General features: G+C 48.7%; 1 protein-coding gene and 1 long non-coding RNA gene across 2 annotated transcripts in view; both read right to left on the reverse strand.

Annotated features, from left to right (window-relative positions):
- The window catches only part of LOC309649354, a 460,714-nt gene that overhangs the window by 11,451 nt on the left and 421,478 nt on the right, over positions 1–27,785 (reverse strand). The window lies entirely within an intron of this gene.
- The window catches only part of CALB2 (calbindin 2), a 28,547-nt gene continuing 3,024 nt past the window's right edge, over positions 2,263–27,785 (reverse strand). The window contains exons 2-11 of the mRNA XM_082439221.1: positions 19,758–19,834; positions 16,742–16,831; positions 14,022–14,102; positions 9,134–9,190; positions 8,462–8,539; positions 7,872–7,927; positions 7,500–7,539; positions 7,298–7,351; positions 6,442–6,513; positions 2,263–2,951 (exon numbers count right to left, since the gene is read on the reverse strand). Of these exons, the coding sequence (XP_082295347.1) occupies positions 2,835–2,951; positions 6,442–6,513; positions 7,298–7,351; positions 7,500–7,539; positions 7,872–7,927; positions 8,462–8,539; positions 9,134–9,190; positions 14,022–14,102; positions 16,742–16,831; positions 19,758–19,834 (722 nt within the window). The 3' untranslated portion in view covers positions 2,263–2,834. The remainder of the gene's footprint in view (positions 2,952–6,441; positions 6,514–7,297; positions 7,352–7,499; positions 7,540–7,871; positions 7,928–8,461; positions 8,540–9,133; positions 9,191–14,021; positions 14,103–16,741; positions 16,832–19,757; positions 19,835–27,785) is intronic.

Consider the following 27,785-nt stretch of genomic DNA (forward strand, 5'->3'; position numbering starts at 1 on the left):
ACAGTTGCCTTTAAGGTTGAAATCTCTGCGTCTGCATGGGACTGCTCTATTCTGGACTTCGGTCTCAGGTCCCAAGGCTCTATGTGGAGTGGGAAATTCCACTCAAGGGCATGGAGCTGGGCTAGGATCTTCCGCTGAAGGGCTGTGTTTAGATCTCAGCAGCTCCTAACGCACCTGTGAGCCAGGCAGCAACAAAGTCTAGTGCCCACAAGAGAGAAAGAAGAGGGTGGAATGAATCCCAGATGCCACCCCACGCCCCTGTTCCCCTGGCGTGGGCTCCTAACACGCCAGGAGAGAGTCAGCACAGCCCTGAGGACGGCACAGCACTGTGATGGCCTTGGCATCACTCTCCCCTCTCCCTTTGTCTCAATAGGCAGATACCTGCATTCACAGTGAACTAAACGGGCTTATGAAAGACCAAGTGTCCCTGACGGCATGAGTTTCCCCTTCTGCTGAATAGAGATTGTGCCTGGGAGAAAGGGCTCCTAGGCCCTTTCCCTTTCCAGCAAATCTGGGTCCCGGAGTTGCAACCAGGTAGGAAAGGACCCAGCTCTGCCCCTGCATGGATCCCAGGCTGTGGCAACCGCTCCACCCCATCTTGTCTCGGGGGCTTTGAGGGGAAGCCCAGGCAGAGCAGTGTGTGTCGGGAGGGCAGGTGTGAAGCTGTAGACTGGGCTACAGCGCCTCATCCTGGGGGATGCTGGCCGAGGACAACTAGGGATGATAGGGTGGGGGGCTGCGCTTAGTGGACAGGAGATCCCCTGGTAGGATACATAGGGGTGGCAGGGAAATCGGTATTAGGCTGTGCAACAGGGCCTCATGGGAGCTGTTGGATGGTTCCCCTTCCCCTCACTGTTTCTGTCTCTTTCTCTCTCTCTCAATCTCTGTCTTTCCTCCCTCCCTTCTTTCCTGTGTTTTTCTCTGCATCTTCTCTCCACTGATCTCTGACTCTCCCAGGCTCTTGGTTCCTACTCTTCTCAGCATCACTTCGGGCTTGGTTTTGGATCACCGTCGTGCCACCTCTCGCCCCCAAAGCTGTATCACCACCCAGCTTCAATGCCACACATTCTGCCTGACAGCCCTGGCTCTCAACCTCAGATTCCAGGAGACTCTTAGGGGCCCCGCCTGGACCAGATGTCCACTCTCAGCCCCGTCAGCTGTGGGCAGGCAGACAGAGGTCAGGTGGCTCGCTGGCTGCATCATCCAGGGGGTGAACAGGACAGGCTCTCTCAGAATGGGGCGTGGCTGGGAAAGAAAGGAGGCGTATATTCGACCCACGGGGCTCTATTGCTCCAGGTGAGTTCCTGGTTATCGAATGGACACTTCCAAAGTGACTTAACGTCTTTGAGCTTTAGTTTCTTCATCTGAAAATCATATCCATCGCAAGGATTGTTGGGACGTTAAATGAGGTAATGTCAAAACAGTCAGTATCTGATAGCATTAAAAAAAATCAGGTATCTCTCTGTTCTAGGATCCCAAAGAGTTCTGTGCACCCAAAGGCCATGCTGGCCCTATACCAAGGGGCATCTGATATGTTGCTGTGGGGCAAATTGCATTTCGAGGGGGGAGAAGTTAAGTTCGTGGTGCCTGGAACTCCTGGGTGGAGGTCCCCCTGCTGGGTGGAGATCACCTAGTCCCACTGTTGCCACAGGCCATTGGTAGCCCTACTGTAAAGAATGTGGATCCAGGGAATTCCCTGGCTGTCCAGTGGTTAGAACTCCGTGCTTCCACTGCAGGGGGCTCGGGTTCAATCCCCAGTCAAGGAACTAAGGTCCTGCAAGCCGTGCGGTGCGGCCAATTAAAAAAAAAAAAATGTGGATCCAATCCTCGGGATTCATACCCTGGCTTTGCGCCGCCAACTGGCCCTAAGACATGGGGCTCATTACTTGACCTCTTTAATCTTGAGTTTCCTCATCTGTACGCTGGAGACAACCACAGCACCCCTCTCAAGGGACTAAGAGAGATACCGCAGGCAAACTGTTTTGCATAATACCTGACATTTAGTAAACTTTCAATGAACTGATAACTGCTGTTATGATTTCAGAAATGTGGAAACAAACGTGGAGTAGAGAAGTGACAGGCTGATGGAGAGAAGGCATTGAGTGGCAAGGGAAAGTACAGCGTCCTGGGGTCCCACACCCTTGCTTCTAGTGGTTATGCCCCAGTTGGGTGGTCCCCCCACTCTCCCCACTCAGTCGAGAACAGGTTCTCTCTTTGTCAGAGACTTAACGGCAGAGAGAAAGTTGACCACTCAGCCAGAACTGGGAGAGCTTCCACAGGAGAACATTTCCTTTTTATTGTCTGTAAACTCTTCTTTGGTAAACAAGAAACCCAAAGGGAAAGGGAGCACGCTGAGTCAAGGACAGGGCCGGTGCCCGCCACGAACAAGGAGCTCTGAGAAGACAGCTACACCACTAGCGAGGCGGGGCATGGAACCTGGGGGTTCGGGGTGGCTGGTGGCATGGGGGAGAGGCAGAGGGGAGGGTCCACTCTGTTGGACATAGAAGCCTAAATCATACAGCGAATGAGCTCATGCATCACAGCGAAGAGAACGAGGGACTCCCCACCTGTGCCCCCGCCCACCTTCTATGCGGTTGGTGCCCCTCTGCATGCAGAGCGCTGTGACTGGTCAGCCACGGTTGGGTTGGAGGGGGCTCCAGGGAGCCCGTCAGCAGCCCCTTCTCCATCTCTTCTTTCCTGCTCTGCAGGCTGGTGTGTGTGCAGATGGCAGGGGCAGCGGGAGGGATGCTCAGGATCTCCGGGTCTGGGTGGAAGTGGCAGGGCAGCAGGGGCAGGTTTGGGGGGAGGTGGAGAAGCAGCCCCCATCCCCCCTTTTACATGGGGGGCTCACTGCAGAGGACAATCTCCAGGTCCTTGCGGTAGAGCTTCCCCGCCTCGGCCAAGGACATGACGCTCTTTCTGTAGCTGGTGAGCTGTTGGATGTTCATTTCCTAGGAGACAGAGAGGGAGAGGGTAAGAGGCTCAGAGGATGCCCCACCTACACGGCCCAGCTGTTCATTCAGCCAGAACCTTTCCCTTATCCCATCTCAGTGCAAGTAGCTTAGAGGCACACAAAGCATGGGCCTTGGAGTCAGAAAGCCCTGGATGAAAAACGCTCTTCCTTTCACTTACTGGCTGCATTGCTTTGGGGAAAGTATTCAACCTTTTCTGAGTCTCAGCTGCCTCATCTGTAAAATGGGTACAGTAATGAGCCTGCCTCATTGAGGTGTTATGATGATTAGATGAGGAAATGAATGTAAACAATACTTAGCACAGTACCTGACACACAGCATCACTCCAAACAGTAGCTATTGATGACAGTCATTATCTATGCATAGCTTCTCTAAATTCCTCTCCCTCAGTGAGCCTCCATTTACTCAATCTGCTGGGTCCCTGCAGGTGAGGAGGAGAATGCCAGGGGAACTCCCTGGTTTTGTCTTCAGGCCCCTTGGATCATGCTTCCCTAAAAGCCTCACCCAGCGAAACAAGGGATTCTAACTCCTTTCTCCTCCAGCAGCAAGCCTACCAGCCTACTGCTTGCTCACTGGCTCCCTGTGGCCTTGAGGGGCACTAGGACAGGTGACCCACAAACATATGCCCATAGTCTCATATAAAATGTAGGCCAACATTTACAGAAAACCAACACCCACATGCCTTGTGTTGCTTTGGGTGGAAATAGCCAAAAGTTCTGAAATAGAGCAAAGTCATCATCAACATAGGAAAATCACTAAACAACTGTCTTTTTCTTTCCCTCCCTCCTTCCTCTTCCTCCTCCTCCTCCTTTTGTATTGAGCATATCGGCAGATATATATATATATATTTTTTAAATAGTTCCCCTTCCAGGCTGATGGGTCATTATCTCCATTCAGCTAATGAGAAAATTGAGGTGTAAAGACTAAGGTATTGGCTAAAGGATGGGACCAACTCTACAGCCATATAGAGTCTTAGTCCCCTGAGTAATTCTTTACTTGGCTCACGTGTCCTCAGTGCTCCAAGGTCAGTCTTTTATTGCATCCTTTGGTGACATCCCCTCACGTTACTGATTCCTGGGTTTGTGCCACCACCCGGCCCCAAGGCACTTTGCAAGCATCTCTAGCTTTTTGAGGGGAATCTTCACTAAAGTTGTGAAGTTCCTGGAAAAAACGTCACCTAGTCCATAACACCGGGGTGTGCCTGAGCGACCTACCACTCAATTAGGAGCTAAGGAAGTGACCCCATATATCAAGCCTGAGCTTGACAAAACCCTCCAGTTCAGTGTGGCATCAAGAGTTTTAGCAGAATGGACAGAGGGGGCTGCTTACTTTCTGTGTCTAGAAGTATTGCTTGAAGCTGAGGATGGCTTTAGCAAGTTGCAACTGTCTTAGGAGTGCTAGGAAATGTCGAAGTTTGAGCCCATCAGCCTGTCCTTCAGGAGCCTCAAACATTAATCTGCTCAGAAACCGAATCACTGTCCGTGCAGGCACCATCAAAATGGCATATGCGGACTTCCCTGGTGGCGCAGTGGTAAAGAATCTGCCTGCCAAGGCAGGGGACACGGGTTCGAGCCCTGGTCCGAGAAGATCCCACATGCTGCGGAGCAACGAAGCCCGTGCACCACAACTACGGAGCCTGTGTTCTAGAGCCCGCGACCCACAACTACTGAGCCCGTGTGCCACAACTGCTGAAGCCCGCACGCCTAGATCCTGTGCTCTGCAACAAGAGAAGCCATCGCAATGAGAAGCCTGCGCACGGCAATGAAGGGTAGCCCCCACTCGCCGCAACTAGAGGAAGCCTGCACGCAGCAACGAAGACCCAACACAGCCAAAAATAAATAAATAATAAATTTATTAAAAAAAAAAAAGGCATATGCATCTGCCATGTGGGCTCACCTAAAAATGGCCATTCCCCTCCCAACTCAGGGGCTGTTATTTACAAGCATGCAGCTCTCTCTACTGATACATTCACTCAATCCCCATGTGCTAAATCTGGAGCTTAGTACAGGTGGAAGGCTCCTGGGTAAACAATTTTATTAATATCCTTGTTCTCTAACCTTCAGAGTTGTTTCCTAGCTCCAACACCTGACTCTTTTTTGTTTCCACATCTCGAGTCAAGCTGTGTAGCCATATGAGTTGTCTTTTGTGGTAATCAAGAAAGAGCCTAGTTAGATGATGACCAGGAGATTCGGGTCTCTCCCAAGATTTAATGCCTGCCTTCAAGGCCCATCAGCCTCAGGCATAAAGCAGGGTCATATGGAGACTAATCATGCCTCATTAATACAATTACAGTTAAAGATATTTTCCATTACGGTGCGCAACATTCCTTGGACACATAAGGATGCACAAATAGTTTTCTCCTAGAGTTTGGTGCCAGGAAAAAGTTTGCCGAGTTCAAACACTTGGTGAGTACTTCCTGTCTTCCTAGGAAGTACTTGCTTATAATTTGTTTTCTGCCTCTTTCAAAAAGCAATTGTAGGTAGTGTAAAGAAAAAAAATAAATTTAGGGTGAAAGAAATGAAGGATGATATTCAGGAGAAAGAAGTCGGAAGGCAGTTGGAAAGGGAGACAGATAGACTCAGAGGCTGTGATGAATTTTTTGCCCTGAAATTGAGCATTATATTTAGCTCTAGCCTGACCGCCCAGGCAGTTAGACAACGCAAGGAATTATAGAGCGTTCCTCATCTAATTAAAGAAAGCAGCAAAACCATTTTCTCAGAGAAAGACATTTTGCAGGAGGTAGAGGAAAACGCTGCCAAGACTCATCTCCCGGTTCCTGTAAAAAAGTCTTTTTTGTTGGCCATGTGGCGGACAATTCCAAGAACTGGGCCACATCAAAACTGCCGTGGCCTTACAGCTGCATTATTTACATCAGGCAGCAGGTAGAAGAAACCCAAGTGTCTGCCTGGGAATGGACAGATAAAATGTGGGATAGACACACCGTGGAATGTTACTGACCCTTAAAAAGGAAGGAATTTCTGACATGTGCTACAACACGGATTAACCTTGAAGACGTTACGCTGAGTGAAATAAGCCAGACACAGAAAGACAAATACTGTATTATCCCACTTGTATGACGTATCTAGAGCAGTGAGATTCACAGAGAAAGTAGAATGATGAGTGCCAGTGGCCGGGGGCAGGCAGCAAGGGGGAGTTATTGTTTAATGGCTACGGAGTTTCATTCTGGGAAGATGAAAAAGAGTGCTGGATGGTGGCGACGGTTGCACAACAGTGTGAATGTACTTAATGCCACTGAACTGTACTTAAAAGTGGTGAAGATGGCAAACTTCTTTATGTGTATTAAAAAAAAAAAAAATCAATCAATTCAACCAGAAAAAAATCAAACCAAAAAACTGCCGTTGCCTTGTTAGGGGGTGATCAGAGAGGAGCAAAATGCACCCCTCGGCCTTCCTTCCCACCCCCATCCCACCTCCAGGACAGCACCCCACCTCTGGGCTCAGCCACTCACCTTCTTGTTTTTCTCATACAAATCCTTCAGGAGGGCGTCCAGCTCATTCTCATCAATGTAGCCACTTCCGTCCTGGCGGGGAGCAGAGGGTCAGCACAGAGCCTCAGAACTCAGGCCCCACGACCTCCGACCAGAGTCTAGCTTTGCTAATGGTCTCTACTCTGAGCAAAAGAGGTGCCCAAATAACGTGTCACTTCTGACTTTACCAGTCACTGCAGGAACAGGAGGGTCCAGGGCAAACTGTTGGTAACCTTCCCTTCTGGTGTTTTTCATTTGCATTGAAATTGTAAGTGAGGTTCAAGAAGCATTTCGCTAACTCCCTGGGTGTCGAATCCCACAATAAGATGTCAGTATGAACACTGGGCTATTTAAAGTTTACCCCCAAGCCTATAGTTCTAAGGAAGACCATTGGAGTCACCCACACAGGGGCAGCTAAGGGAGGGGCGACATTGGTACGGAGGGCCTCTCACTCCCCACTTCCTAGGAAGACAACAAGATTATGACCTGGCACCAGGGGAGCAGTACTGAGCACCTCCTCTCTTTGGGTACCAACAACGTAATCACACCCTAGTTCCAGGCATAACCCTCTTCCATGAGCTATTCTCTCCTGTACTTTTAAGGAACCAAAACCTTGGGTTCCACAGGCCACACACTGTGAAGGACAGTTATCTTCTCACACAGCAGAAGATGCTGCAGGGAATCCAAAGGGACAGGAAGAAACTGCCTGGCTCAGATTGCTGCTCCGACAGCTTGTTTACTCCTAAGGACCAAGGCGAGCCATTCTGGCGGGGTTGGGGGGAGGTGGGGGGCTGGAATGGGCCTCCTGCTTTTCCATCCACACCGTCCTCTGTCTTACCTTGTCGTAAAATGCGAAGATTGCGTTGAACTCCTCCGAGGTCAGCTTCATGCCCTGGAAGGCCCAAGGTATTAAAGACAGAAGCCAAAGCCCTGCAGAGTGTGTGTGTGTGTGTGTGTGTGTGTGTGTGTGTTGAGGAAGGGTGAGCTCAGAGGGATGAGGGGAAGGGAGGAACTGAAGAAAAGCAAAGAGGCTATTTTACCTGAAATTTAAGCAGGAAGTTTTCCTGTACAGGCAAGAGTCTGGAAAGAGAATGTTAGAGCAGCGATTAGGAGACAGAGCAGAAGCAAGAACAACTCGGACCTGGGGGGAGGGGATGCAGAAGGAGCATCTGTAGTTATGGAAACGATCTCTGAGCACTTTATAATCAGGTGTCAGTGGAAAGTTCTAAAAAGAGGGAGACGGAACATTGTGATGATGATCATGATTTGATCTGACTTTGATTTGCGCTTCAGGACACCTGACCTGTCACCTTCCCCACTGATTGATCTTGGTGATAGGGACGGTAGCACAGGGATGATCTGCAGGGATCTTGTGAAAAGTGATGCTGGGGTGAGTGAGGGCAGGCACTTACCGGGACATCTCCGAGAGGCCCAGTTTGCCGTCCCCGTTCAAGTCAAACATCCGCAGCTGTTGGGGACAGAAAGTGGTGCCTGGGTTATTTGCTTTGACCTTCTCTCATGTGGGACCTTGGCCTGCCATCCCCTGTACTGGAGAGGAAGGAGGATGGGGGAGTATGCTCATGCGTCCTCTGAGGTCACCTGGTGGCAGGGACCAGCATGGGCTGAATCGGTCACTGGGGAGACAGCAGGGACTTGCTCATGTCTCCCCTCCCCCTTTCTCAGGGACAGGGCCGCAGAAGACAGCAGACCAGCACCAAAGGCCCACCCTCTCCAAGTTTATCCTCTCCTGGAGCTGTGGAGGCTGTCATGGAAACAGATGCTCCAGTCTTACACTGGCCCAGGAGCATTTGGCTGAGTGGGGACCTCAAGAGAGAGGGTGCAGGGCCCATGAACTAGCATCCCTCTTGCTGGCTGCCACTGGGAGTCACTTCTCCTGGGCCTGAAGAATCAGCCAACTAACGACCCCACAAACCCCAAATCCCACTGATTTGGGGCCCATGTCCTGCACCCCTGGGGAGGAGGGATACTTTCAGCCACTCACTATGGTTTGGGTGTACTCTTGGAGCTTAGGTTCATCATATGGTCGGTTCGCCTTCTTCAGCAGGTCAGACAGGAATCCCTGGAATACCAAAGTCCTCTTCAGAGCTCCCAGTTCAGGCTGTCTGTCCCTGACTCACTTACCTATTCCTTCAGACAGTCACTCAACACTGTTTTCCAGGGCCCATCATTTGCATAGCTTGCAGCCCTTACAATTCCCTCACCCCTTAATGCTTGTGGAGTAACCCTGAAGGGGGAGGGAGCGGCTGGATGCAACCTCACCCCATAGGCCAGGCAGTAGAAACTGGCTCTGGCTCTTCAGAGAGCCCAGGACACATGCTAAGCAGTGCCTGGGACTCCTTGGGTCCAGAGGAATTTAGGGGTAGACGTGCAAGCCAGAAGGCCAAACTGCTGGAATGCCTTGAGGATGCCTGTCCTGGGCACTGACGTGCAGAGGAATGTGAACTGGTTGAACTCCTACAGCTCTGTGTTGCTGATTTCACATGGCTGAACATGTCCAACCATTCAGAGCCGGGCCTGAGTATCCCTAAGCAGACCACACACCCAAATTCCTCACCCACCCTCTCCTCCCTCCCCAGGTTCCTTAAACCCACCACCACTTTGGTCTCAGGCCCATTCTCTGCACCCTCCATGCCCTCTCGAAGGCTCATCTTACCTTGAGCTCGTTGGCTTCGATGTAGCCGCTTCTGTCTGTGTCATACTTCCGCCAAGCCTGCAATGGGAATGTCAACCTATTCACAAAGATTTATCCACACCTATAAGCTTCCCTCCATCTTCCTTTAATGGGCCAGGCTGGGTCTTGATATTCAAGAATATTACAGTGAGATGGGGACATGGAGATGGTCTAGACCGGTCCCTTCCATGTCGCAGATGAAGAAATAAGGGAAAGTATCTTGGCCAAGGTCACATAGAGAAGAAAAAAACCCTGCTGGGACAAGGTCTCCTTACTATAACTGGCTTCAGGATCATCTTGTAACCAGGGTTATGGTTTTCTAAGGTGTTAACCGGCAGATTTTTACCAGAACTAGCACTATGATCTGTTGGATCCCATTTTTGCTGTGGGTATATTGGGTGTCCTTCTACTGTTCTGGAAGCTTCTCATTCTCTGCGTGGGAGTTGGGAGCAAGGGTAAGAACCCTCTGGAAGGGGCAGAAGCAGGCTTTGGTTACTCTTCATTGTACTGTGTCCTCTACCCCTCCACCACGATGCATATGGCAGCCATGTCTGAAGGTGGAACAGAATTGGTAGTGTAATCAGTTTGTTTAGACTGTCCCAAGGCCACTCCCCCATCTTTCTGATAAAAAGCATCACCCCCTTTTTTTTTAGGAAACCACCCCTCTCTCATGCTCAGTCCACCTGGTTCAAGAGGGGCTGACCCATCTCCAGGGGTAGGCATGTGATCTAGGCCTAGACAATCGGTCCATCACTGGATCTTGTTCCATACTCGTTCTGGGCTCTGATCTGAGCCCCAGTTATTCAGTACATGCACTGGGTCCCTGTGAGGGACCAGAGAACTGCCTGCTGACCACAGCATCTGGGGGATCAAAGAGAAGCAGAGCTTCAGCAGGTGATACGGGTCTGACCACCTCCTTCCTCTCTGTTCTGGCCATCTGAGCAGGAGCAGACATCACACAGGAGAAACAAGGAAAAACAGTAGGAATGGTTTTAAAATGTCCACCAATTCTTCACCTCCCTAGTTCCCCTCTCCTTGAATGTGGACTGAACTTAGTGACTCACTTCTAATGAATAGAACACGGCAGATATGGCAGTGTGTGGCTTCCAAGCCTAGGTCATAAAGACATTGAGGCTTCCTTCTTGTTCTCTCTCTTTGATCACTCACTCTGGAGGAAGCCAGATGCCACGTCGTAAGGACACTCAAGCAGCCCTACAGAGAGGCTCATGTAGTGAGGAACTGAGGCCCCTTGCCAACAGCCACGTGAGTGCACCATCTTGGAAGTGCATCTTCCAGCTCCAGTCAAGCCTTCAGATGACTGCAGCCCAGCTGACATCTTGACTCTGAACCAGAGCCACTTGGCTGAGCTGTTACCAAATTTCCAACCACAGAAACTGAGAGATAATAAATGTTGCCTTAGGCTGGTAAATTTTGGGGGGTAATTTGACGCACAGCGATAGTTAACTAATACAATGGTCCTGCAAAAATCTGGTCCTGAATGCAACTGTCCTGAAACCCCAGTGTTTAACCCAATCTATGTTGTGGGGAGGAGGGAATACCATGGTGGGGGGTGGGAGTGGGTGTATCTGTGACAAAAGGCCCAGAGAACCCTGTTTCCTAATCTTTGGTCTATTTTGGTGCCTGATCACAGTTCTTAGATTTTCTTCCAAGTTTTCTTCCCTTGATTTTTATTCCCTTCTCCCTCAGCTCCAAACAGCACAGCTAGACACCAGCAACACTTGATTTTCTGAGAGTCAGCAGGCACTAATTCTTTTCCCAAATTTGATCTCCTGTCTCCTCAACTTCTCCACATCATGTCCCCCACTTTAAAAAAAAATTTTATTGTGGTTGATTTACAAGGTTGTGTTAGTTTCTGGTGTACAGCAAAGCGATTCAGATATATACATTATATATATATAGACACACACACACACACACACACACACACACGTATATTTTTTCTGTTATGGTTTATCACAAGTTATTGAATATAGCTCCCTGTGCTATACAGCAGGACTTTGGTGTTTATCCATTCTATATATATAATAGTTTGCATCTGCTAGTCCCAGACTCCCAATCCATCCTTCCCCCAACCCCCTCCCCCTTGGCAGCCACAAGTCTGTTCTCTATGTCTGTGAATCCATTTCTGTTTCGTAGATAAGTTCATTTGTGTCATATTTTAGAGTCTACATATCAGTGATATCATATGGTATTTGCCTTTCTCTTTCTGACTTACTTCTCTTAGTATGATTAGCTCCATCCATGTAGCTGCAAATGGCATTATTTCATTCCTCTTTTATGGCTGAGTAATATTTCATTATATGTATGTACCACACGTTCGTCTGTTGATGGCATGTCCCCCTTTTATTGCGAGGAGTGTGAGAATGTATAGATATTTTAGGATCTTTCTTCCATACCAGCAAACTAGGCTGTGTAATTCTCATGGTATAGTAGTGGCTCAAAAAATTTGATCCTGATTTTTTAAAAAGTTATGAGACATGAGCAAGTCCCAATAAAAAGGTAGATTTTTTCCACATACAACTTGGGTAAATGATTTTTGATTAGGGGAGAGTTCTTTCTTTGGGGAAAGAAAATGCCCAGCTCCATCAGACTATTCCTTCCCATGCTCCGAAAGCCCGCCCTTGAGTAAGCACAAAGAAATATGTGCAGATTTTCAAATATGACTTCACCAACCACCTGCATGCCTTTAGTGTATTGGAATTTAGTTCATCTAGGTTGAGTCTTGACTGGGAGAAAAAGGCAGACACCCCCTAAATTGCCTCAGGGGAGGATAACCTGAAGGGACCCCAGTCCTCCCAGAAAGCAGAGCAGCCAGCTGCTTTCAGAGTGAGACCATCCTAGCAGGTCTGACCTCCCTCCCTCCCTCTCTCCCTCCCTCCCTGGATCCACCCCCAGCTCCACGCTCTCACGCTGGACTTCTCTTCCCATCCAATACTTTGTGCTCAGCCATCACAAAGTATGGTCATTATTCTCTTCCCATTCAAGGAAAAGAGTTCAAGAGACCTGGGCTTTGTGAAATCTCAAAGAAATCCTGAGGTGTCACTAACATTAGAAATTAAAATGTTGTGATGAGCAGTGGGATGGAAGCATCTGACAGCACAAACCTTTCAGGGCTACAGAGGGGCCATTTCATGTTTCCAGCTGATAAAGATGGAACGAATGGACAACCCCAGGAGGGGATGGTCCTGTAGGATGATGGGGTCCCAGGAAACCTGTGGGATGGGGGTGGTATAGGCTCAGTAGTTATTCTGGGGCTTAAAGGATAAAGGCAGGTAAAATATGGAACCATATCAACTACACAGAGAGAAGCCACTGATGATTTAGAGAGAGAGGGTTTCCTTCCCCTCCTCTTTAAGCATCTCTGCCCCCTGCAAGCTGTCATCCCCATTTTCCTGATCATAGGTGGAAGGGAGGCCAATCTCTGGCCGCCTCCCTATCAGGAAAGGAGTAATCAAGTATAAACGCTCCCTTTTCTACAGACAGAAAAACTGACACTCACAAAAGCAGCACCCTGACAAGTTGTATGTATATGCGGACTTTTCCTCCTAGACAGGCAAGAGGGGGTACTAAGAACAGAATCCAGCATGTCAGTGACCAGCTTATGGAATTTTGCCATCGTGAAAAAACTGGAGAAAATCCTTTAAAGCACAATAAAATTAAATCCATATCTGATGCTTAGGCAAGCTACCACTTAAAAAAATGAGTCTTCTGCCCTAAGAATCCATTATTTCTAACTGATTTTCTATCTGTGTGGGGAACTCACTGCCATGTGTATTTCTGGACTAGCTCTCCAGTCATTTTTAAGCAGTGAATCAGGGACAGGGGATTACTGGTGGCTAGAAATGGACTTAACATGACAAATGGCGACTGGAGTTGTGTTGAAGGCTAGTCATTATTTATCACGGCAGGCAGTGTGTGTGTGTGTGTGTGTGTAGGGGGGTGGTATGGGTTGAATTTCACCTTGAGGGACACATACATTGAATGGCTAGGGTGCAGAGCCCCAGAAAAATAGCAAAAAATAACTGGTAGTTTGCTGGACATCAGGATTAGTAATATATTTGGTTAAACCATATGGAATTTCCAATTTTTGTAAATAAAGAATGGTTAAATATGAGCAATTTCACATGGTTCAATCTATCAATTGCATGTTACTCAAAAGACACTTGAGTTTGGATGTCCTATTTCCCATGAGGATCTCAAAGAATTGCTACTGCAAAGATGGCAACATCCATTTTAAAGATGGACAGTGAAGCCCGGACCACAGTCAAAGACCAAACCTGAAAGATACTGGAAAATGGAATTATCACTGGGCTTTTTCAGTTTTAGAATGGTATCTAAATCCTTCCTTCTCAAGAATGCTCCTTGGAACTCTGAATTCCAGGAACACTAATGCTATTGAGTGAGAAGAAAATATGAAAGATGCTGGAGGCAAACCAAGTGAAACAGGTCTCTTTACTGCAGGATTTCTCAGAGCTTGTAATATGCAAATATCTATGGCAAATACCCAAATGGGAAGTGGTGTGTACACATTATTTTCCAAAGGTACTTTACGCAAGCTTACCTCTCACCTTATTCCCCACACTTTAACGTGCACACACGTCACCTGGGGATCTTGCTAAAATGTAGATTCTGATTCAGTGGGTCAGGGACTCTGCATTTCTAACAAGCACCCAGGTGGTGGTGACATTGATGCTCCTGGTCCATGGATCACATTTTGAGTAGCTGAGCTACTCAAAAGGGGTTTAGTGTCTTCCAGGGACCATTCCCAGGCATTGGGTGGGCCTGGCTCTGAACACGAGAGAAAGGCAGGCCCCGATGTGCAAGAGAGAAGGCAGCGCCTTGGTCTCACCTCCATAAACTCGGTGCTGGAGCCCACATGCTGCCTGAAGCACAGAAGGAAGTTCTCCTCGGTCGGCAAGATCTGCGCCAGCTGTGGGGATCAGAGAGCAACAGTAACATTACGGAGAGCCCTGCCAGGAAGCAGACTTTCCTGCAGGAAGGATGGAAAACAGCCAGTGGCAAGGCAGCATGGGAGTCACATTTTGCTCCATTTTGCTTCCTTCCTTGAGAACAGGGGCTGGCAGCCCTTCGAAGGGGAAGAAGGATGTTCTGAGAAGCGCTTCTGGGTCACCCCCAAACCTTTGGGTATGAGCAGCTGGAGGGACAGAAAGTGGTGCCACTTTAAAACGCAAGTATCCAGACTCAGAAGAATACTTAATAGCTGATTCCATACATATAATTCTAGAAAATGCAAACTAATCTGAGATTGGTCGCTGCTAGTGCAGGATGGCCTGACCAGAGAGAGGAACATTTTGGGAGTGATGGAGATGCCGTATTTTGATTGTGGTGGTGATTACATGGCTGTATACAACTGTCTAAACTCATGGAATTTTACACTTCAAATCGATACTGCTTATTATATGTAAATTATACTACAACAAATCCAATTTTTAAAAAACTGCAAGTACTCTTGTGCTGCTAACACTGTTGGCTGCCCCCCCCCAATGGCCTTCCCCTCTTCTCTGCTCCCAGCATGCTTGAGTCACAGGCAAATCCTAGTTAGTCTCAGCTAGATGTGATAATCCCATTTCCCTGGCCAGTGATTGGCTTATGGCTAGACGTGTGACCTACTCCTGGCCAATGAAATGTGAGGGGAGGTCTACTGCGGGTACCCCTGGGAAAGGTTTCCTTATTCTTATCAGGGACCAAATGAGATGGGCCCCTTCTGCATCTGGATGTGATGCCTGGAACTGCTCTAGCCAGCTTGCTACCAGCCTGAGGATGAAGCCGTTTTTGGGGTGGAGAACAGAACCAAGAGAACTGCCGAGAAGCAGGGCTGGAGACCTGGTCTCCTTCACCAGGAGCCAATCCTTCTCATGGCCTTTCTCATTAGGAGCCTCTCATAGTTTAAGCTAAGAGTCAATATATTATGGCCCATGAGCCAAATCTGGCTCAATACCTGTTTCTGTAAATAAACTTGTATTGGAACATGGCAGCACCCTTTCATTTACATACTGTTTGTGGTGGTTCTGTGCCACAGGGCAGAGTTGAAGAAGGCAGGGTTTACAGCTTGCAAACCCTAAAACACTGACCATAGTCTGGAACTTTACAGAAAAAGCCTGCCAACCCCTGGTTTAAGCCCATTTGAGTCAGGATGTTCTGAGGCCTGCAGTTTAGGCATCTATAGGGGATGGTCTTGGTGCTTTTCACAGATCACCTTTAACTAGGCTGGTAGCCCATCCCTCAGCTGCTGTGAAGGATGACCGCTAGTGGCTCATAGCTGCCCCCTGCAGGAGAACTGCCCTCCACCAAACTGCCCCAGCCATCCTCCCCTCCGACCCCCATCCTGGAGGGGGCAGCTTGCATCCAACGCCTGATTGACATAGGGGTACAAAGGACCATCCTACCCCTTGCTTCAAGGTGGGGCCAACCCCGTGGCGCAATCCACACTCCAGAGCCCCCCATGAGATCAGACCAAGAAGAGGCTCCAGCTGAGACCACACGCTTGCTTGGCTTCTTCCTCTGCCCTTTCCTGTTGCTCTCTCCTGCCTTCTCTTGAAATCCTACCCACGAATCTCTGTCTCAGTCTCTCCTTCCAGGGCACTGACCTAAGGCACCATGGCAACCAGTCCACCCCAGGAGGAGTTCTGCCCTCCTTTGTGTGCCGCTGTCATCATTCTGGACCACTTGACCATGGGTTGCAAACTGATTTCCAGAGGTGTCTGGTTAGGCCTGCACACACATGCACATGTATATGTGTCTGTATAAGTGTATGTGTGTATATATAAATTGTTAAACAAGGAGGCCATTAGACTGAGGCAGCCTTAATGCCTTAGTAGCCTAAATAAGCAAACCAAAGTCTAAACAAACAGCCAAAGCAGCCAACTAGGCTTTCCTGAATAATGCAGCCACTTACACTCTAGCCAATCAAATAATTTCCTTGCTTTGTAACTGTCTCTTCTATATAAACGTCTTTCCCTTAGCTCCCATTGGTAGAGTGTTCCTAACTATTTTAGGTTTGGTGCTGGCCCATTTGAACTGATTTTTGCTCCAATAAACTCTTAAAATTTTTAATATGCCTCAGTTTATCTTTTAACAATATGTATATATCTATGCACATCAATACACACATATGAATGTATGTGTGTGTATATATTAATATATATAAATTATACATGCTACATATATAAATTATATATATACACACACACACACACACACACACCTTTGGATGCCTTTAGGTGGGGCATGAACTCTCCTGTTCTGCAAACTTCACCCTCTCTTCTGTCTTAAACTGAGCTCATCACACATTTATAGTACCTGTTGGACCCTGAGAGCATTAAAAGTCTTCATCACTGTCTTAGGCCAATGTTTGTTGCTTCCTCGTTCCTTGTGAGTCAAAGGAAAAGCTCCATCTGTTCTCTTTCATCAGCCTGAGTGCTGGGGGTGGTGGTGGGGCTTCAAGACCACCACCTCACTCGGATCCCTAGAATGACTCTTGTGCATGGGAGAGGCACAGGCAACCGACGGCCCTTCCCGTGTAGCTCTTAGCAGGATACTAGGACTCACCTCTGCCATCTCGATTTTCCCATCTGCGTTCTTGTCATACTTCTGCATGAATTCCTTCATCTTCTCCCCAAAGTTGTCACTCTTTGACATCTGCAGAAAGACAAAGGGCGCTGATTTTGATGCTGGGTCCCCTGCAAACCGTGGATCTCTCACCCTCTCGGTGCAGCGATGGTGGGGAATCATTCTGCACCCCAAATATGCAGGCATGGCACCAGGTTGAACCAATGCTCTGAGTAATCAGGGCTGCACCCTTTCCCTTTTTAGGGTTCCTCCAAATCTAAGTGTTCGCTCTCTTTTTAAAAATTTATTATTTATTTATTAATTTATTTATTTTTGGCTGTGTTGGGTCTTCGTTGCTGCGCGCGAGCCCGCTCCAGTTGCAGCGAGCGGGGGCCGCTCTTTGCCGCGGTACATGGGCCTCCCATTGCAGTGGCCTCTCCTGCTGCGGAGCACGGGCCCCAGGAGCACGGGCTTCAGTAGTTGTGGCACGTGGACTCAGTAGTTGTGGCTCGCGGGGTCTAGAGCGCAGGCTCAGTAGTTGTGGCGCACGGGCTTAGTTGCTCCACAGCACGTGGGATCCTCCCGGACCAGGGCTCAAACCCGTGTCTCCTGCATTGGCAGGCGACTCTTAACCACTGCGCCACCAGGGAAGCCCTAAGTGTTCTCTACTTTGAGGCTCAATCACATAATTTTCAAAGGGAAACAGAACATATGGATGTGCTCTGTACCACATAAGTAAACATGCCCGTCTGCCTTTGAGATGGATTAAACCATAAGTCTATCAGAAGGGTGAGGACTTATTTCCATCACTCAGGTGTGAGAACTCAGGCCCCAACATTTCACTGAGGCAGCTTCTAATAAGCCCAACCTATTGCAGGGGCCCCCAATAAGTTCTAGACACTCCACCAGAGCAAAGGCGATCGCTCATTTTCTTCTTTAAAGACAAACTGGAAATTCTACAATGCTTTTCACTCTGATTTTAGGGTAGGAAGAATGTGAAGAGAAAGTCTATATAGTTGAGGGGTCATTTAAATAGTCCACTAGATGAATGTGACTACTAAAAAGGCAAAGAACTTCAAAAGTTCTATTGGGCCTTCATTGCCTAACTTAAATCTAAGGTTCTCTTGAAGTTCTCAGAGCTTCTCTTCGTTTGGGGTGCTGCTTATTAAGTATTTCCATTAGTGAGCTCTTCCTTATCCCTAATCAGTGATGAATCATCTTGGCATCTGAAGCCTCTTCGCATATCTAACGGCTTTCTGGTGGGTTGTGTGTTTCCTAGGATTGGGCCAAGGAGAATTCTACCAATTCTTAGAGTCTTTTCTGAATCCCTTCTATTGTTTTTTACCTTTTGGACTGGTCTCAACTTGCCCATATGTATTTGTTTATCAATATTTATTGCGTTACATCTACAAATGTGCATGGAATGAGCCTAGGCCCTTATCACAAATGTGGCCATCCTATTTGCTTTCCACAACAGTCCCCATGATGTTAGTAGCCTGTCCATTTTACACACAAACGGAGGCTGAGATGACGTGACTTCTCCTGAGGTCACCAGAATTTGAACTCATGACTCTTGTTTCCAAGGCCACTATTTTTTCTACCACAGAACAGCTGCTCTGAGATCCAGTCCGGGGTGATGTTAGTTGAGAATGTTGTTGACAGACTTGAAAATCACCCCTGATGCCATCTGAGGAAGGGAATGACTAAGAGAAGGATTTCAGATTTGAAGCACTTTGTAAAAACACATTCCTCCATCTACCCCACGATCCCAGAACCAGTTGTGAAGCCTGTGTTTTCTGTGATCCGGGCTTCATTATCCTAGTAATGAGGGGTGACGGGGGACTGTTGATAAACAAACCCATGAATCACCTCCATCACTTAAGCCCATCGCTTGGACATCTTCCTCACCAGGGCGCGCTGACGAGAGCTCTGAACCAGGGGCTCACCAGTGGATTTGTGACTCATCTCCCAAAGCGCTCCATGAAGACTCGCTAATAAGCAGTGGATTGGCCAACAGACACGCAGCGGGGGAGAGTAGAGAGACCACCCCCGCGACCAAAGGACCCGCAGGAGCTGGCGGGGAGGGAGTTGGTCTGACTCCATATATTCGAGAACCAGACATGGGAATCACAACAGACTACCTCCAATCACCTTACCTCTTCAATATTTCAGACGTTCCCCCAAAAGGCTTTAGTGAAGTCAATCGTGCCAGGTTGGCACGTGGGGAAACAATGTGCCTGCCGTTAAGGGCCTGGGACATGATTTGCAGTCACTTCAGGCCATGAAGGGCAGTCTGACACCTGCACACATGAGCCAGTATGATCTGGCTCACATGCTGGTTTGAAGCAATCCTCCACTTTCCTCTAGGTCCTTGCCGAGGTTCCAACCTTGGTTGGTCTAGAACAGTGGTTCTCTAGTGGGGACGATTCTGCATCCCCTGCAGGGGACATTTAGTAATGTCCAGAGACATTTTTGATTGTCACAACATGGAGGGGTGCTACTAGCATCTCATGGGTAGAGGCCAGGGATACTGCTAATCATCCTGCAGTGCCACGGACAGCCCCCCCATGACGAAGAGCTGTCTACCCCAAATGTCATCAGTGCCGAGGCTGAGAAACTCCAGTCTTGGATAAAGGCACTTGAAACCCTCTAGGCATCCAATCTTGAGTCATGACCCCTCTGAGCATATTAGGTAGGCTATGGACTCTTCCCTAGGAAAAAATACTTTTTATACACACAGATGCAGACACAAAGTTTTGCAGTTTTGGGGAGTTTATCAAGCCCTGGTACCCATGAACACCCCTCAATCCCAGACACCCAGAGATAGTGAGGTAAGGTACTCTTTTAAGGGAGTATTTCAATTCTTAAAATCCTTCCAGATAAAAGAAAAACTCTAAGGGTCAAGACCAGAGATGTCAGGCTGCTGATGGAATGTATGACCTAGGACAGACAATCCTCAAAGCCATGGTCAGGATGACGGAAAATTCCAAACAATGGGAGAGGGGTCTGGGCTTACCATGCCAGAGCCTTTTCTTGCCTTCTCCAGTTCTTGGAAGAAGTTTTCTAGCTCTTTACCTTCAATATACCCATTTCCTGCAAAGATAGCAAAGAAAAAAAGCAATGAACCTCAGAGCTAAGTAGTAAAACTTATGGTGGATGGGTGGGGTGGGGAAGTGGGGGGCTTCACTGGGAACTTGTTCTCCTCACTGGTCAAGCAGGTGTCTGGGCCAGCCCTGGACTGTTAGGGATGTGGGTCCTGCCCTCTGGCCATTTGCAACCATAGAGACCCAAGATTAATAACGGCGTTGCCTTTGGGATATACGTTCAGTAGTCAGAGACTGGGAGGGACCAGCGTGTGGGCCATGCTGGCAGAGGGAGCAGGACCTGGGAGCTGTCTGTCCATAGCCAGCTGGGCAAGCAGCAGGAGCTGGAGATCTGGCAGGGGACAACAGGTCATCAGCCTCGAGATTTGTCAGCAGGTGGCAAGCCCTGGTCACTAGGGCGAATGAGGTCAGAGGCAGAACTTGGGTCTTTGGGGTAGGAGTGTGTACTGAGTTGAAGAGTGTCCCCCCAGGGACTTCCCTTGTGGTCCAGCGGTTCAGACTCCGTACTTCCACTGCAGGGGGCACGGGTTCAATCCCTGGTCGGGGAACTAAGATTCCGCAAGCCGCTCGGTGCAGCCAAAAAAATAATAATAATAAAGTAGACTTTCTAATAAAAAAAAAGAGTGTCCCCCCAGAATCCATGTCCACCTGGAACTCAGGATGTGACCTTATTTGGAAATAGGGTCTTTGCATATGTAATTAGTTAAGATGAGGTCATACTAGATTAGGGTGGGCCCTAAATCCAATGACTGGTGTCTTAGAAGAAGGCCAAGTGAAGACACAAAGATACACAGGGAAGAAGGCCACATGAAGACAGAGGCAGAGATTGGAGTGATGCATCTCCAAGCTAAGGAGCACTGTGAATTGCTAGCAACTACCAGAGGCCAGGAGAGGGACATGGAACACATTACCCCTCAGAACCTGGAACCAGCCCTGCCAACACCTTGATTTTGGACTCTAGCCTCCAGAACTGTGAGAGAATCAATTGCTGTTGTTTTAAGCCACCCAGTTTGTCGTACTTTGTCACGGCAGCTCCAGGAAACTAATGCAGAAGGGAAGAGTGGCAAGAGAAAAGCAGGGATGGGGGCACCTGAGAGGTGGTCACAGGGATCAAGCATATGGGAGGCAACCCACTCCACAGTAATGAAGAGAGGGGGCTCTGAGGTCTGTGGAGGTAGATTCAAATCCTGGTTCTGCTGTACTTACGAGCTGTATGGCTTTGGGAAAGTTATTTAACCCATGTCATCTGTAAAATGGGTAATTAAATGGGATTTTTGTATGTAAAGCCCGTCACTCAGTCCGTTATGGGTGCAGTGTAAATGTTACTATTGTTTGAGTGCAATTACCAGAACTTGTATAAAAAATGGGAATGAATTTGGGTGAAAAGTGCCGTTATCAGGACCGGGTCCCAAGGTCAAGGCCTGACTTGCAAGATCACGTATGTAGTAAGAAGTCCTTTAGGTTCTTCACCACTGAACCCAAAAGACCTAGAGACCAGGGACCAGGGCGAGCTGAGTCCATGGCCAAGCTCCCTGGTCTGTCTGTGATGGGGAGGAATCATTTGTGGGTGGGAAATCAGACAGGTCTAAGGCAGTGCTCCCTAGACTGCTGTGAATGGGAATCTCCTAGAATCTTAAAAAAACATATGGACGTCTGGCTCCCATCCCCAGACATTCTGATGTAATTGGTTTGGGGTATGAACTAAGCATCGTGATTTTTAAAAAAAGCTCCCAGGTAATTTCCATATATATAGCAAGGTTTGGAAACCACTGACCAAGTCAAGTTCCAAATCTGATCTAAAGCAGTTGAGCAAGGTTCCCATAGAGAATATTCAACTTGCACAGGAAAGGGAGATGGTAGCTTGCTTCAGGGCAAATGGCGTTACAAACTAAACAAAGAGAATCAAAAAGAAGTATTTAGCCTGGCCTTGGTGGGGGCTTTGGGAGGCTGGAGGGCGATGTGGGAGTCGGGGTGTGTGTTCTTCCTAGCCTACCCCACTAGTGTCCCCTGAGAATTTAAATTTGGAATGAATAATCCTAGTGGCGCTCTCTAGTGGGGAAGATGCCACAATACATAGTGTATGGAGGAATCATGTGAGATAAATTAAGTATTTTTATCTGCAGGGAAAAGATATGATTGTAATTGCAGGGCGGGGGGGCATGGTGGGGAGAGATGAGACTTGAGTTCCCTTTTTTCCCCTAGGCTAGAGTGGTCATCTTTCTTCTAGGATGTTCTGAAAGCTTCCTGGGAGAGCTGGACAGCTGCAGCAGGGGGACTGAGGAGGGGAGGGAGGGAGGGAGGGAGGAAGGGCTTTCTAGACAAAAGGGCAGTGGTCCAGTTGACAATGCCACTGAGTTGGAGGAACGAGTACTCTTTCTCTCGCTGGTCGCTCCCTGCCGTGATCTGGCTATTCTTCCATTTCTCAGGCAGGAAGCTGAGCTCAGCTCTGGGTCCAGGAGCAGGGGCTGGGGTTGGAGGGGCCGGGGGCGGGGGGCAGGGGTGGAGCTCACATTGTGAGCATGCGCTGGGGTTCGAAGTACCAGAGGCCTCAGAGCTGGGCCCGGGCCAGGGCTGGGTGGACACCTGAGTCAGTGAGTACGAGTCTGTTTTGTGAGCGTATTAGGAGGCGGCTGAAGTATCTATGAGGGCTACTTGCATACGGTCGGCAGGGAAGGCCTCGCTGAGAAGCCCCAGCTACTAGCAAAGGCAGGGAGTGGGGGCCAGTGCCCCTGTGGAAAGAAACCCCTCTTGCCACGCTGAGAATTACAGTACCACCTTGCTCTGTGCAGAGGGACAGAAATGTTGTTCAATTCCACAAGCCTTTATTTTTTGGAACTGAACAACAGTTCAACGTTGTGGGAACTATAGCCAAGTTTAGATATGGGCCTGTTCCCCAAGAGCATTTAATGGTCTACGGGGGTGAGGCAGCCAGACAAGAATAGCAGGAATCTACCAGTTGAAGGGAGAGGGTGAGGAGCAGAGATTAGATAGGCAGGCAGGGGCTGCAGGGCCCAGACGGGGCATCCTCAAGCACTGGGGGAAAAGGCCTTCGCTACTTTGGCTTCCCTCAGAGCAACTCCCTAACCATCACGCGGGAGGCACCTATTATACGAGGTGGGAGTAGAGGACAGGTTGGCCTACCTCCTTCCAGGGAGGATTTCAGCACTGGGCAAGTGGTTTGCTTTTTCTATGACCGTCTTATAGGGGGGTGGGGTGACTGGCCACCGTGCAAATCTCATGTGGATGGGCATTGATAAGGATGTGGTTACCATAGCAACCATCACTCCTAACTTCCCCATATCAAACTGCAACCTGTGAATATTAGGGAGGGGGATGGGAGGAGCCGGAGACCCTGCATCCTTCCTTATTCTGGGCTTGCTACCATTCTTCACCACCATGGTGCCTCAGTTTCCCCAAATTTTGAAGTGAGACAACACTTCTTTACAATTAATCTGACCACAGACACTTGGAAAACCTTGACCAAAGAATGCCCTGCCTCACAGTGGAGAGGGGCTTGTTTCTCACTGAGATTTGTGCGTACAGATTTTCTGAGAGTTGAACAGGTAAGAGGAACCCGATTAAGGGTCGTAAGTCTACCACCAGCTCTGTGACTGTCCATGCGATGTTGAGCAAGTCAATCTCTCTGAACCTGTTTCTTGATCTCTAAAATGGGTATAACTATTTATGCTCAAAACTATTTATGCTTTTTTTTACTTTATAGAACCATTGTGACAGCCATACAAGATAAGGCTGTGAAAGCATTCTGCAAAATGTAAAATCTCACATAAATGGAAAGCATCATTTTTATACTCTGCTCTTAAGGTCTTCTGAACCAATCCATGGCTGTAAACCCTTCAGCCCAAAGAGTTCCAGCATGACTGCAGCCTCAGAGTCCTGATTCTCAGCCCAGGCTATGTATTAGAATCACCTGGGAAGCTTTTCAAAGTGCACCACTGCCTGGGCCTTACCCACAGAGCTCCTGATTTAATTGATGGGGTGAGGGTGCCTCCTGGGCATGTTTTCAAAGCTCGCCAGATGATTCTGATGTGCAGTCAGGATTAAGGACTGCTTTAGTGCGACCTGTCTCAAATTTTAAGGTATGCAAGAATTACCTGGGGAGCGTATTAAAATGGAGATTTTAATTTGGTGGGTCTGAAGTATGAGGGCTTGTCATTCAAAGTGTGGTCTGTGGAACAGGAACATTGGAATTACCTGGGAGCTTGTTAGAAATGCAGAATCCCAGGCCCCACCCCAGACCTGCTGACCAGAATCTGGATTTTAACAACATAGGAGCATGAACATTTCAAAGCAGAACCACTGCTTTTGAATGTGAGCATCTTCTCCCTAGAGAGACAGCGCCTTTGGCTTCACATTCAAGGTTGAGGTGGGGGGCTGGTGTGAAGCCCGAGATGGTAGACTGGGGTCTCATTTTGACAAGTGATGGCACCTCTTTTGACAAGAAGGGCCTAGACCAGCACTATTCAAAGAGTGGTTGCGGCCTGACAGTGTCAGTATCACCTGGGAGCTTGTTATAAATGCAAATTCTCAGACCAACCCCAGACCAACTGAATCAGAATTGTTAGGAGTGAGGCCGAGAAATCTGCGCTTGAACCAGTCTCCTGCGCGCTTAAGTTCGAGAAGCACGGGCCTAGGGCGTGGTGCTCACCAATCTGTATTATTCTGTGTTGCGGAGTTTAAGGAAATCAAGGAGGGGAGTTATGCAGTTTTAGACTCCTCGTTACCTGCACAAGAAAGCGTTCATGAAGCCAGGCCTCCTGGCTGGCTGTCCGGAGTTCAAATTTATGGAAGGGCAAATAGCCCTCTACCCTCCAGCCTGAGTTCCTCTGGGACAAACGCCACCCTTTGCGGCAAGAAATTGACTTCCTCAGGCTCTGCTCCAATGTAAATATTACTTTGCGTGGTGCTCACCATTTACAAAGAGCTCTCCCCTCCCTGCCCCAGCTGGTCTTCGGGACGCTGCCAGGTAAGCAGACGGGTGTTACCGACCCTGTGTTAGAGAGGACTTTGAGAGGAAAGAAACTGAACCACAGCTAACATCCTGTTTTCCTCCTATTCACCCCAGGGACGACCTCTGTCCATATCTCTTATTTTGTTTTGGTTTCTCTCTGTCAGTCACACACACAGGCACAGGCACGCGCACGCGCGCACACGCACGCACACACGCACACGCACGCACGCACACACGCACACGCACGCACACACACACACACACACACACACACACACACACACACACACACACACACACACACACACACACACACGTCTCCCAGAGGCTCCTGGGGGGAAAAACCCAGTGCAAACAGCTACTGGATGAATGTTTAGACACTTGACTTTAAATCTGTGTTTCTGGGCAGAGCTGCTTCTGGAACAGAGGCTCTGGAACTGGGCGGGGTCCCCTGAACCTGTGGACATCTGGCAGCCTAATGCTGGGCCAATTCCCTGTGTGGAGGAGGCCAGAAGGATGGGGCAGATTGGGCGAGAGAGGAGGGGAGGCAGCCGAGAGCCAGAGAGGAGGGGGAGAGGGCCAAAGCCAGAGGCCCCAGCTGGGACCTGCGGGGCAAAGGCGGGATCTGATGCAATCCTCCAGGACAGCCACCAGGTCCAGAGCTGGAGAGGCTCAGTTCTTGAAGAGCCTCACGCCTGCTCTATTAATTCTGGCTCCCTGGGTATTGGGAGGGATTTCCCTGAGGGGTCTCCTTAGCCCTGGAAACCTCCCCCAGGGGCTCAGGTAGTGAAACTACTTAAGTCAAAGGGGAATAAACAAGGCGAGTAGGGCAGGGACGCGGGATCGCTGGTGGCCGCCCATGCGAGGCGAGGCGAGGCTGAAGTGTCCTGTTTGTGAAAACGTCCCCGCAGCTGCCTCCCTGGGGAGCCCCAGCTCTTCTCAGACACAGCTGCCTCCCCCATCGGCTGGCTGGGCCATGGGGCATGAGGGCCTCACAGAGGATGTCCGGCGGGCATGCCGCGGACATCCACACCGAAGGGCACTGTTGGCAAAACAAGTGGGGAATTTGGGGGTGAAAGCAGAGGTGGGATGGGGGACTTATTCCTAGGGCTTTACCCCAGGTGGGGCAGGAGGCTGCTCCCAAAGAACCCCAAATCCTGACATCAGGCCTAAACGGGACACACGGACCCCACAGAGAAATGCCGACAGGGTTAAAAGAAAGCTGCCCTCAGACAACTTTGGCTCCCTCCCAGCACCAGACCCCTTTGCCTTTAATGCTCCAAGAAGCAATCATTTTTATAAATCCTGTAATTATCTTATGAACAGCACAGTTGTATTGCATAGTAACAGCTGTAGGATTTGTGTAAATGCTTAATATATACTGGATATTCTGTAACCCTTTGGGGGCAGGTCTTTTATTATTATTAATTTTTATTGTTGTGTTAGTTTCTGCTGTGCAGCAAAGTGAATCAGCTGTATGTATACATATATCCCCTCTCTTTTAGATTTCCTTCCCATTTAGGTCACCACAGAGCATTGCGTAGAGTTCCCTGTGCTCTACCGTAGGTTCTCATTAGTTATCTATTTTATACATAGAGGTCTTCTTTTCAGTATTCCAAAAGACTTCTTCATTTAGAATTCCAGTGAAAGCTGCCCGGGCCTCTCTCCACCTCTGAGGGGCGCTGTTGTTCAGCTTTCTTCTGCTTCCCTTACCAGGGACACAAGCTCCTCAGTGACTGAGAGCCTGCCTGAGCACTCTCTGTCTGGCCAGTGTCCCCCATGGGGGATGGGTTTGGAGGATGCTTCCGTTACTACTACTGGGTGTAGGAGGAGAGAGGAGGGGAGACTGCACAGGGCCTTCCTCAGTTCTTGGTGGTCCTTCCTGTCGTTCATTTTCAAAGTCCTCAGGGCCACACCCATATGGAACAAGGCTCAGTCCCTGTGCAAGGCTTTGAGAACCTCCTGCGTCACTAGGGCCATCTGGAGGCAGACAAAGGCCTAGAAAACTCTGGGCAGATTCCCACACCTGGAGATATATATGGATTTCTTTTGGGGGGGGTTGCCCATAAAATTATTTTCTTCCTGAATATTTATTGTTTTGCTGATTACACAAGAAACACATGCTCTTGTAAAACACTACGGAAATTTACTTATAAAGTTAAAGAAAATACCTTTTAATTTTACATCATCTACTCTGTAGAGAGGACCACTATTATTATTGTCTTTCAAATATTTTCCAGCATACTTGTTTCATTAATAGTAAAAATGGGCTCATACTATTAATAGTGTCCTGCCATAATTTAAAAAAATCTCCATAATACATCTTGGACACTTTTCCATGTCAGTACAAAAGCCCCATCTCAATCCCATTGGTTGCATAATATTCCACTGTAGAGATTAGCAGGATTTATTTTTCTGTTCCCTAGGGAAGCACAGTCTTAAAATTTCAGTATCCCAAAGAACTTGATACTAGGCCCCCTTGTTCATATAACTTTATGTATATGTACAAGCATATCCACGTAGGTTGATTCTTGGAGTGAGTGGGATTGCCTGCATTGTCCTTGTCCTGTGAATGTCTGCTGGCCTCTGGGAGAGAAAATATCCCTACACTTGCAATTGCTTCCAAAGGGTAGCAAAGGCCGAGGGCAAAACTTGGCTCCTCACGGACCTTGTACTGATTGTCAGCAGAATAGGAGCCTGGTGGCCGTGTGGTCAGGACCACAAAGAGAGGCCAGTGTGAGCTCTGAGCTGGGCATCCCTCTGAAGCCTGGATCTTGCAGAGTGAGAACGTTTCTGACCGAGAAGTGACCAGGAAACAACAGAATGGTGGACTCAGTCATGTAGGGCATGTAAGGGTCACTCAGAGCATGGGGATGTTATGTCGAAGAGCTCCAGCCCCAACCTGGCTCACAGGGTGCACTCGGCTGCCGTCTTCCCTTCCTCTGCTTTTGAAAGATGACACCTGAACCCT

Source organism: Balaenoptera physalus (assembly GCF_965194825.1).
Source record: "Balaenoptera physalus genome assembly, chromosome: 19".
NCBI classification, from domain to species: domain Eukaryota; kingdom Metazoa; phylum Chordata; class Mammalia; order Artiodactyla; family Balaenopteridae; genus Balaenoptera; species Balaenoptera physalus.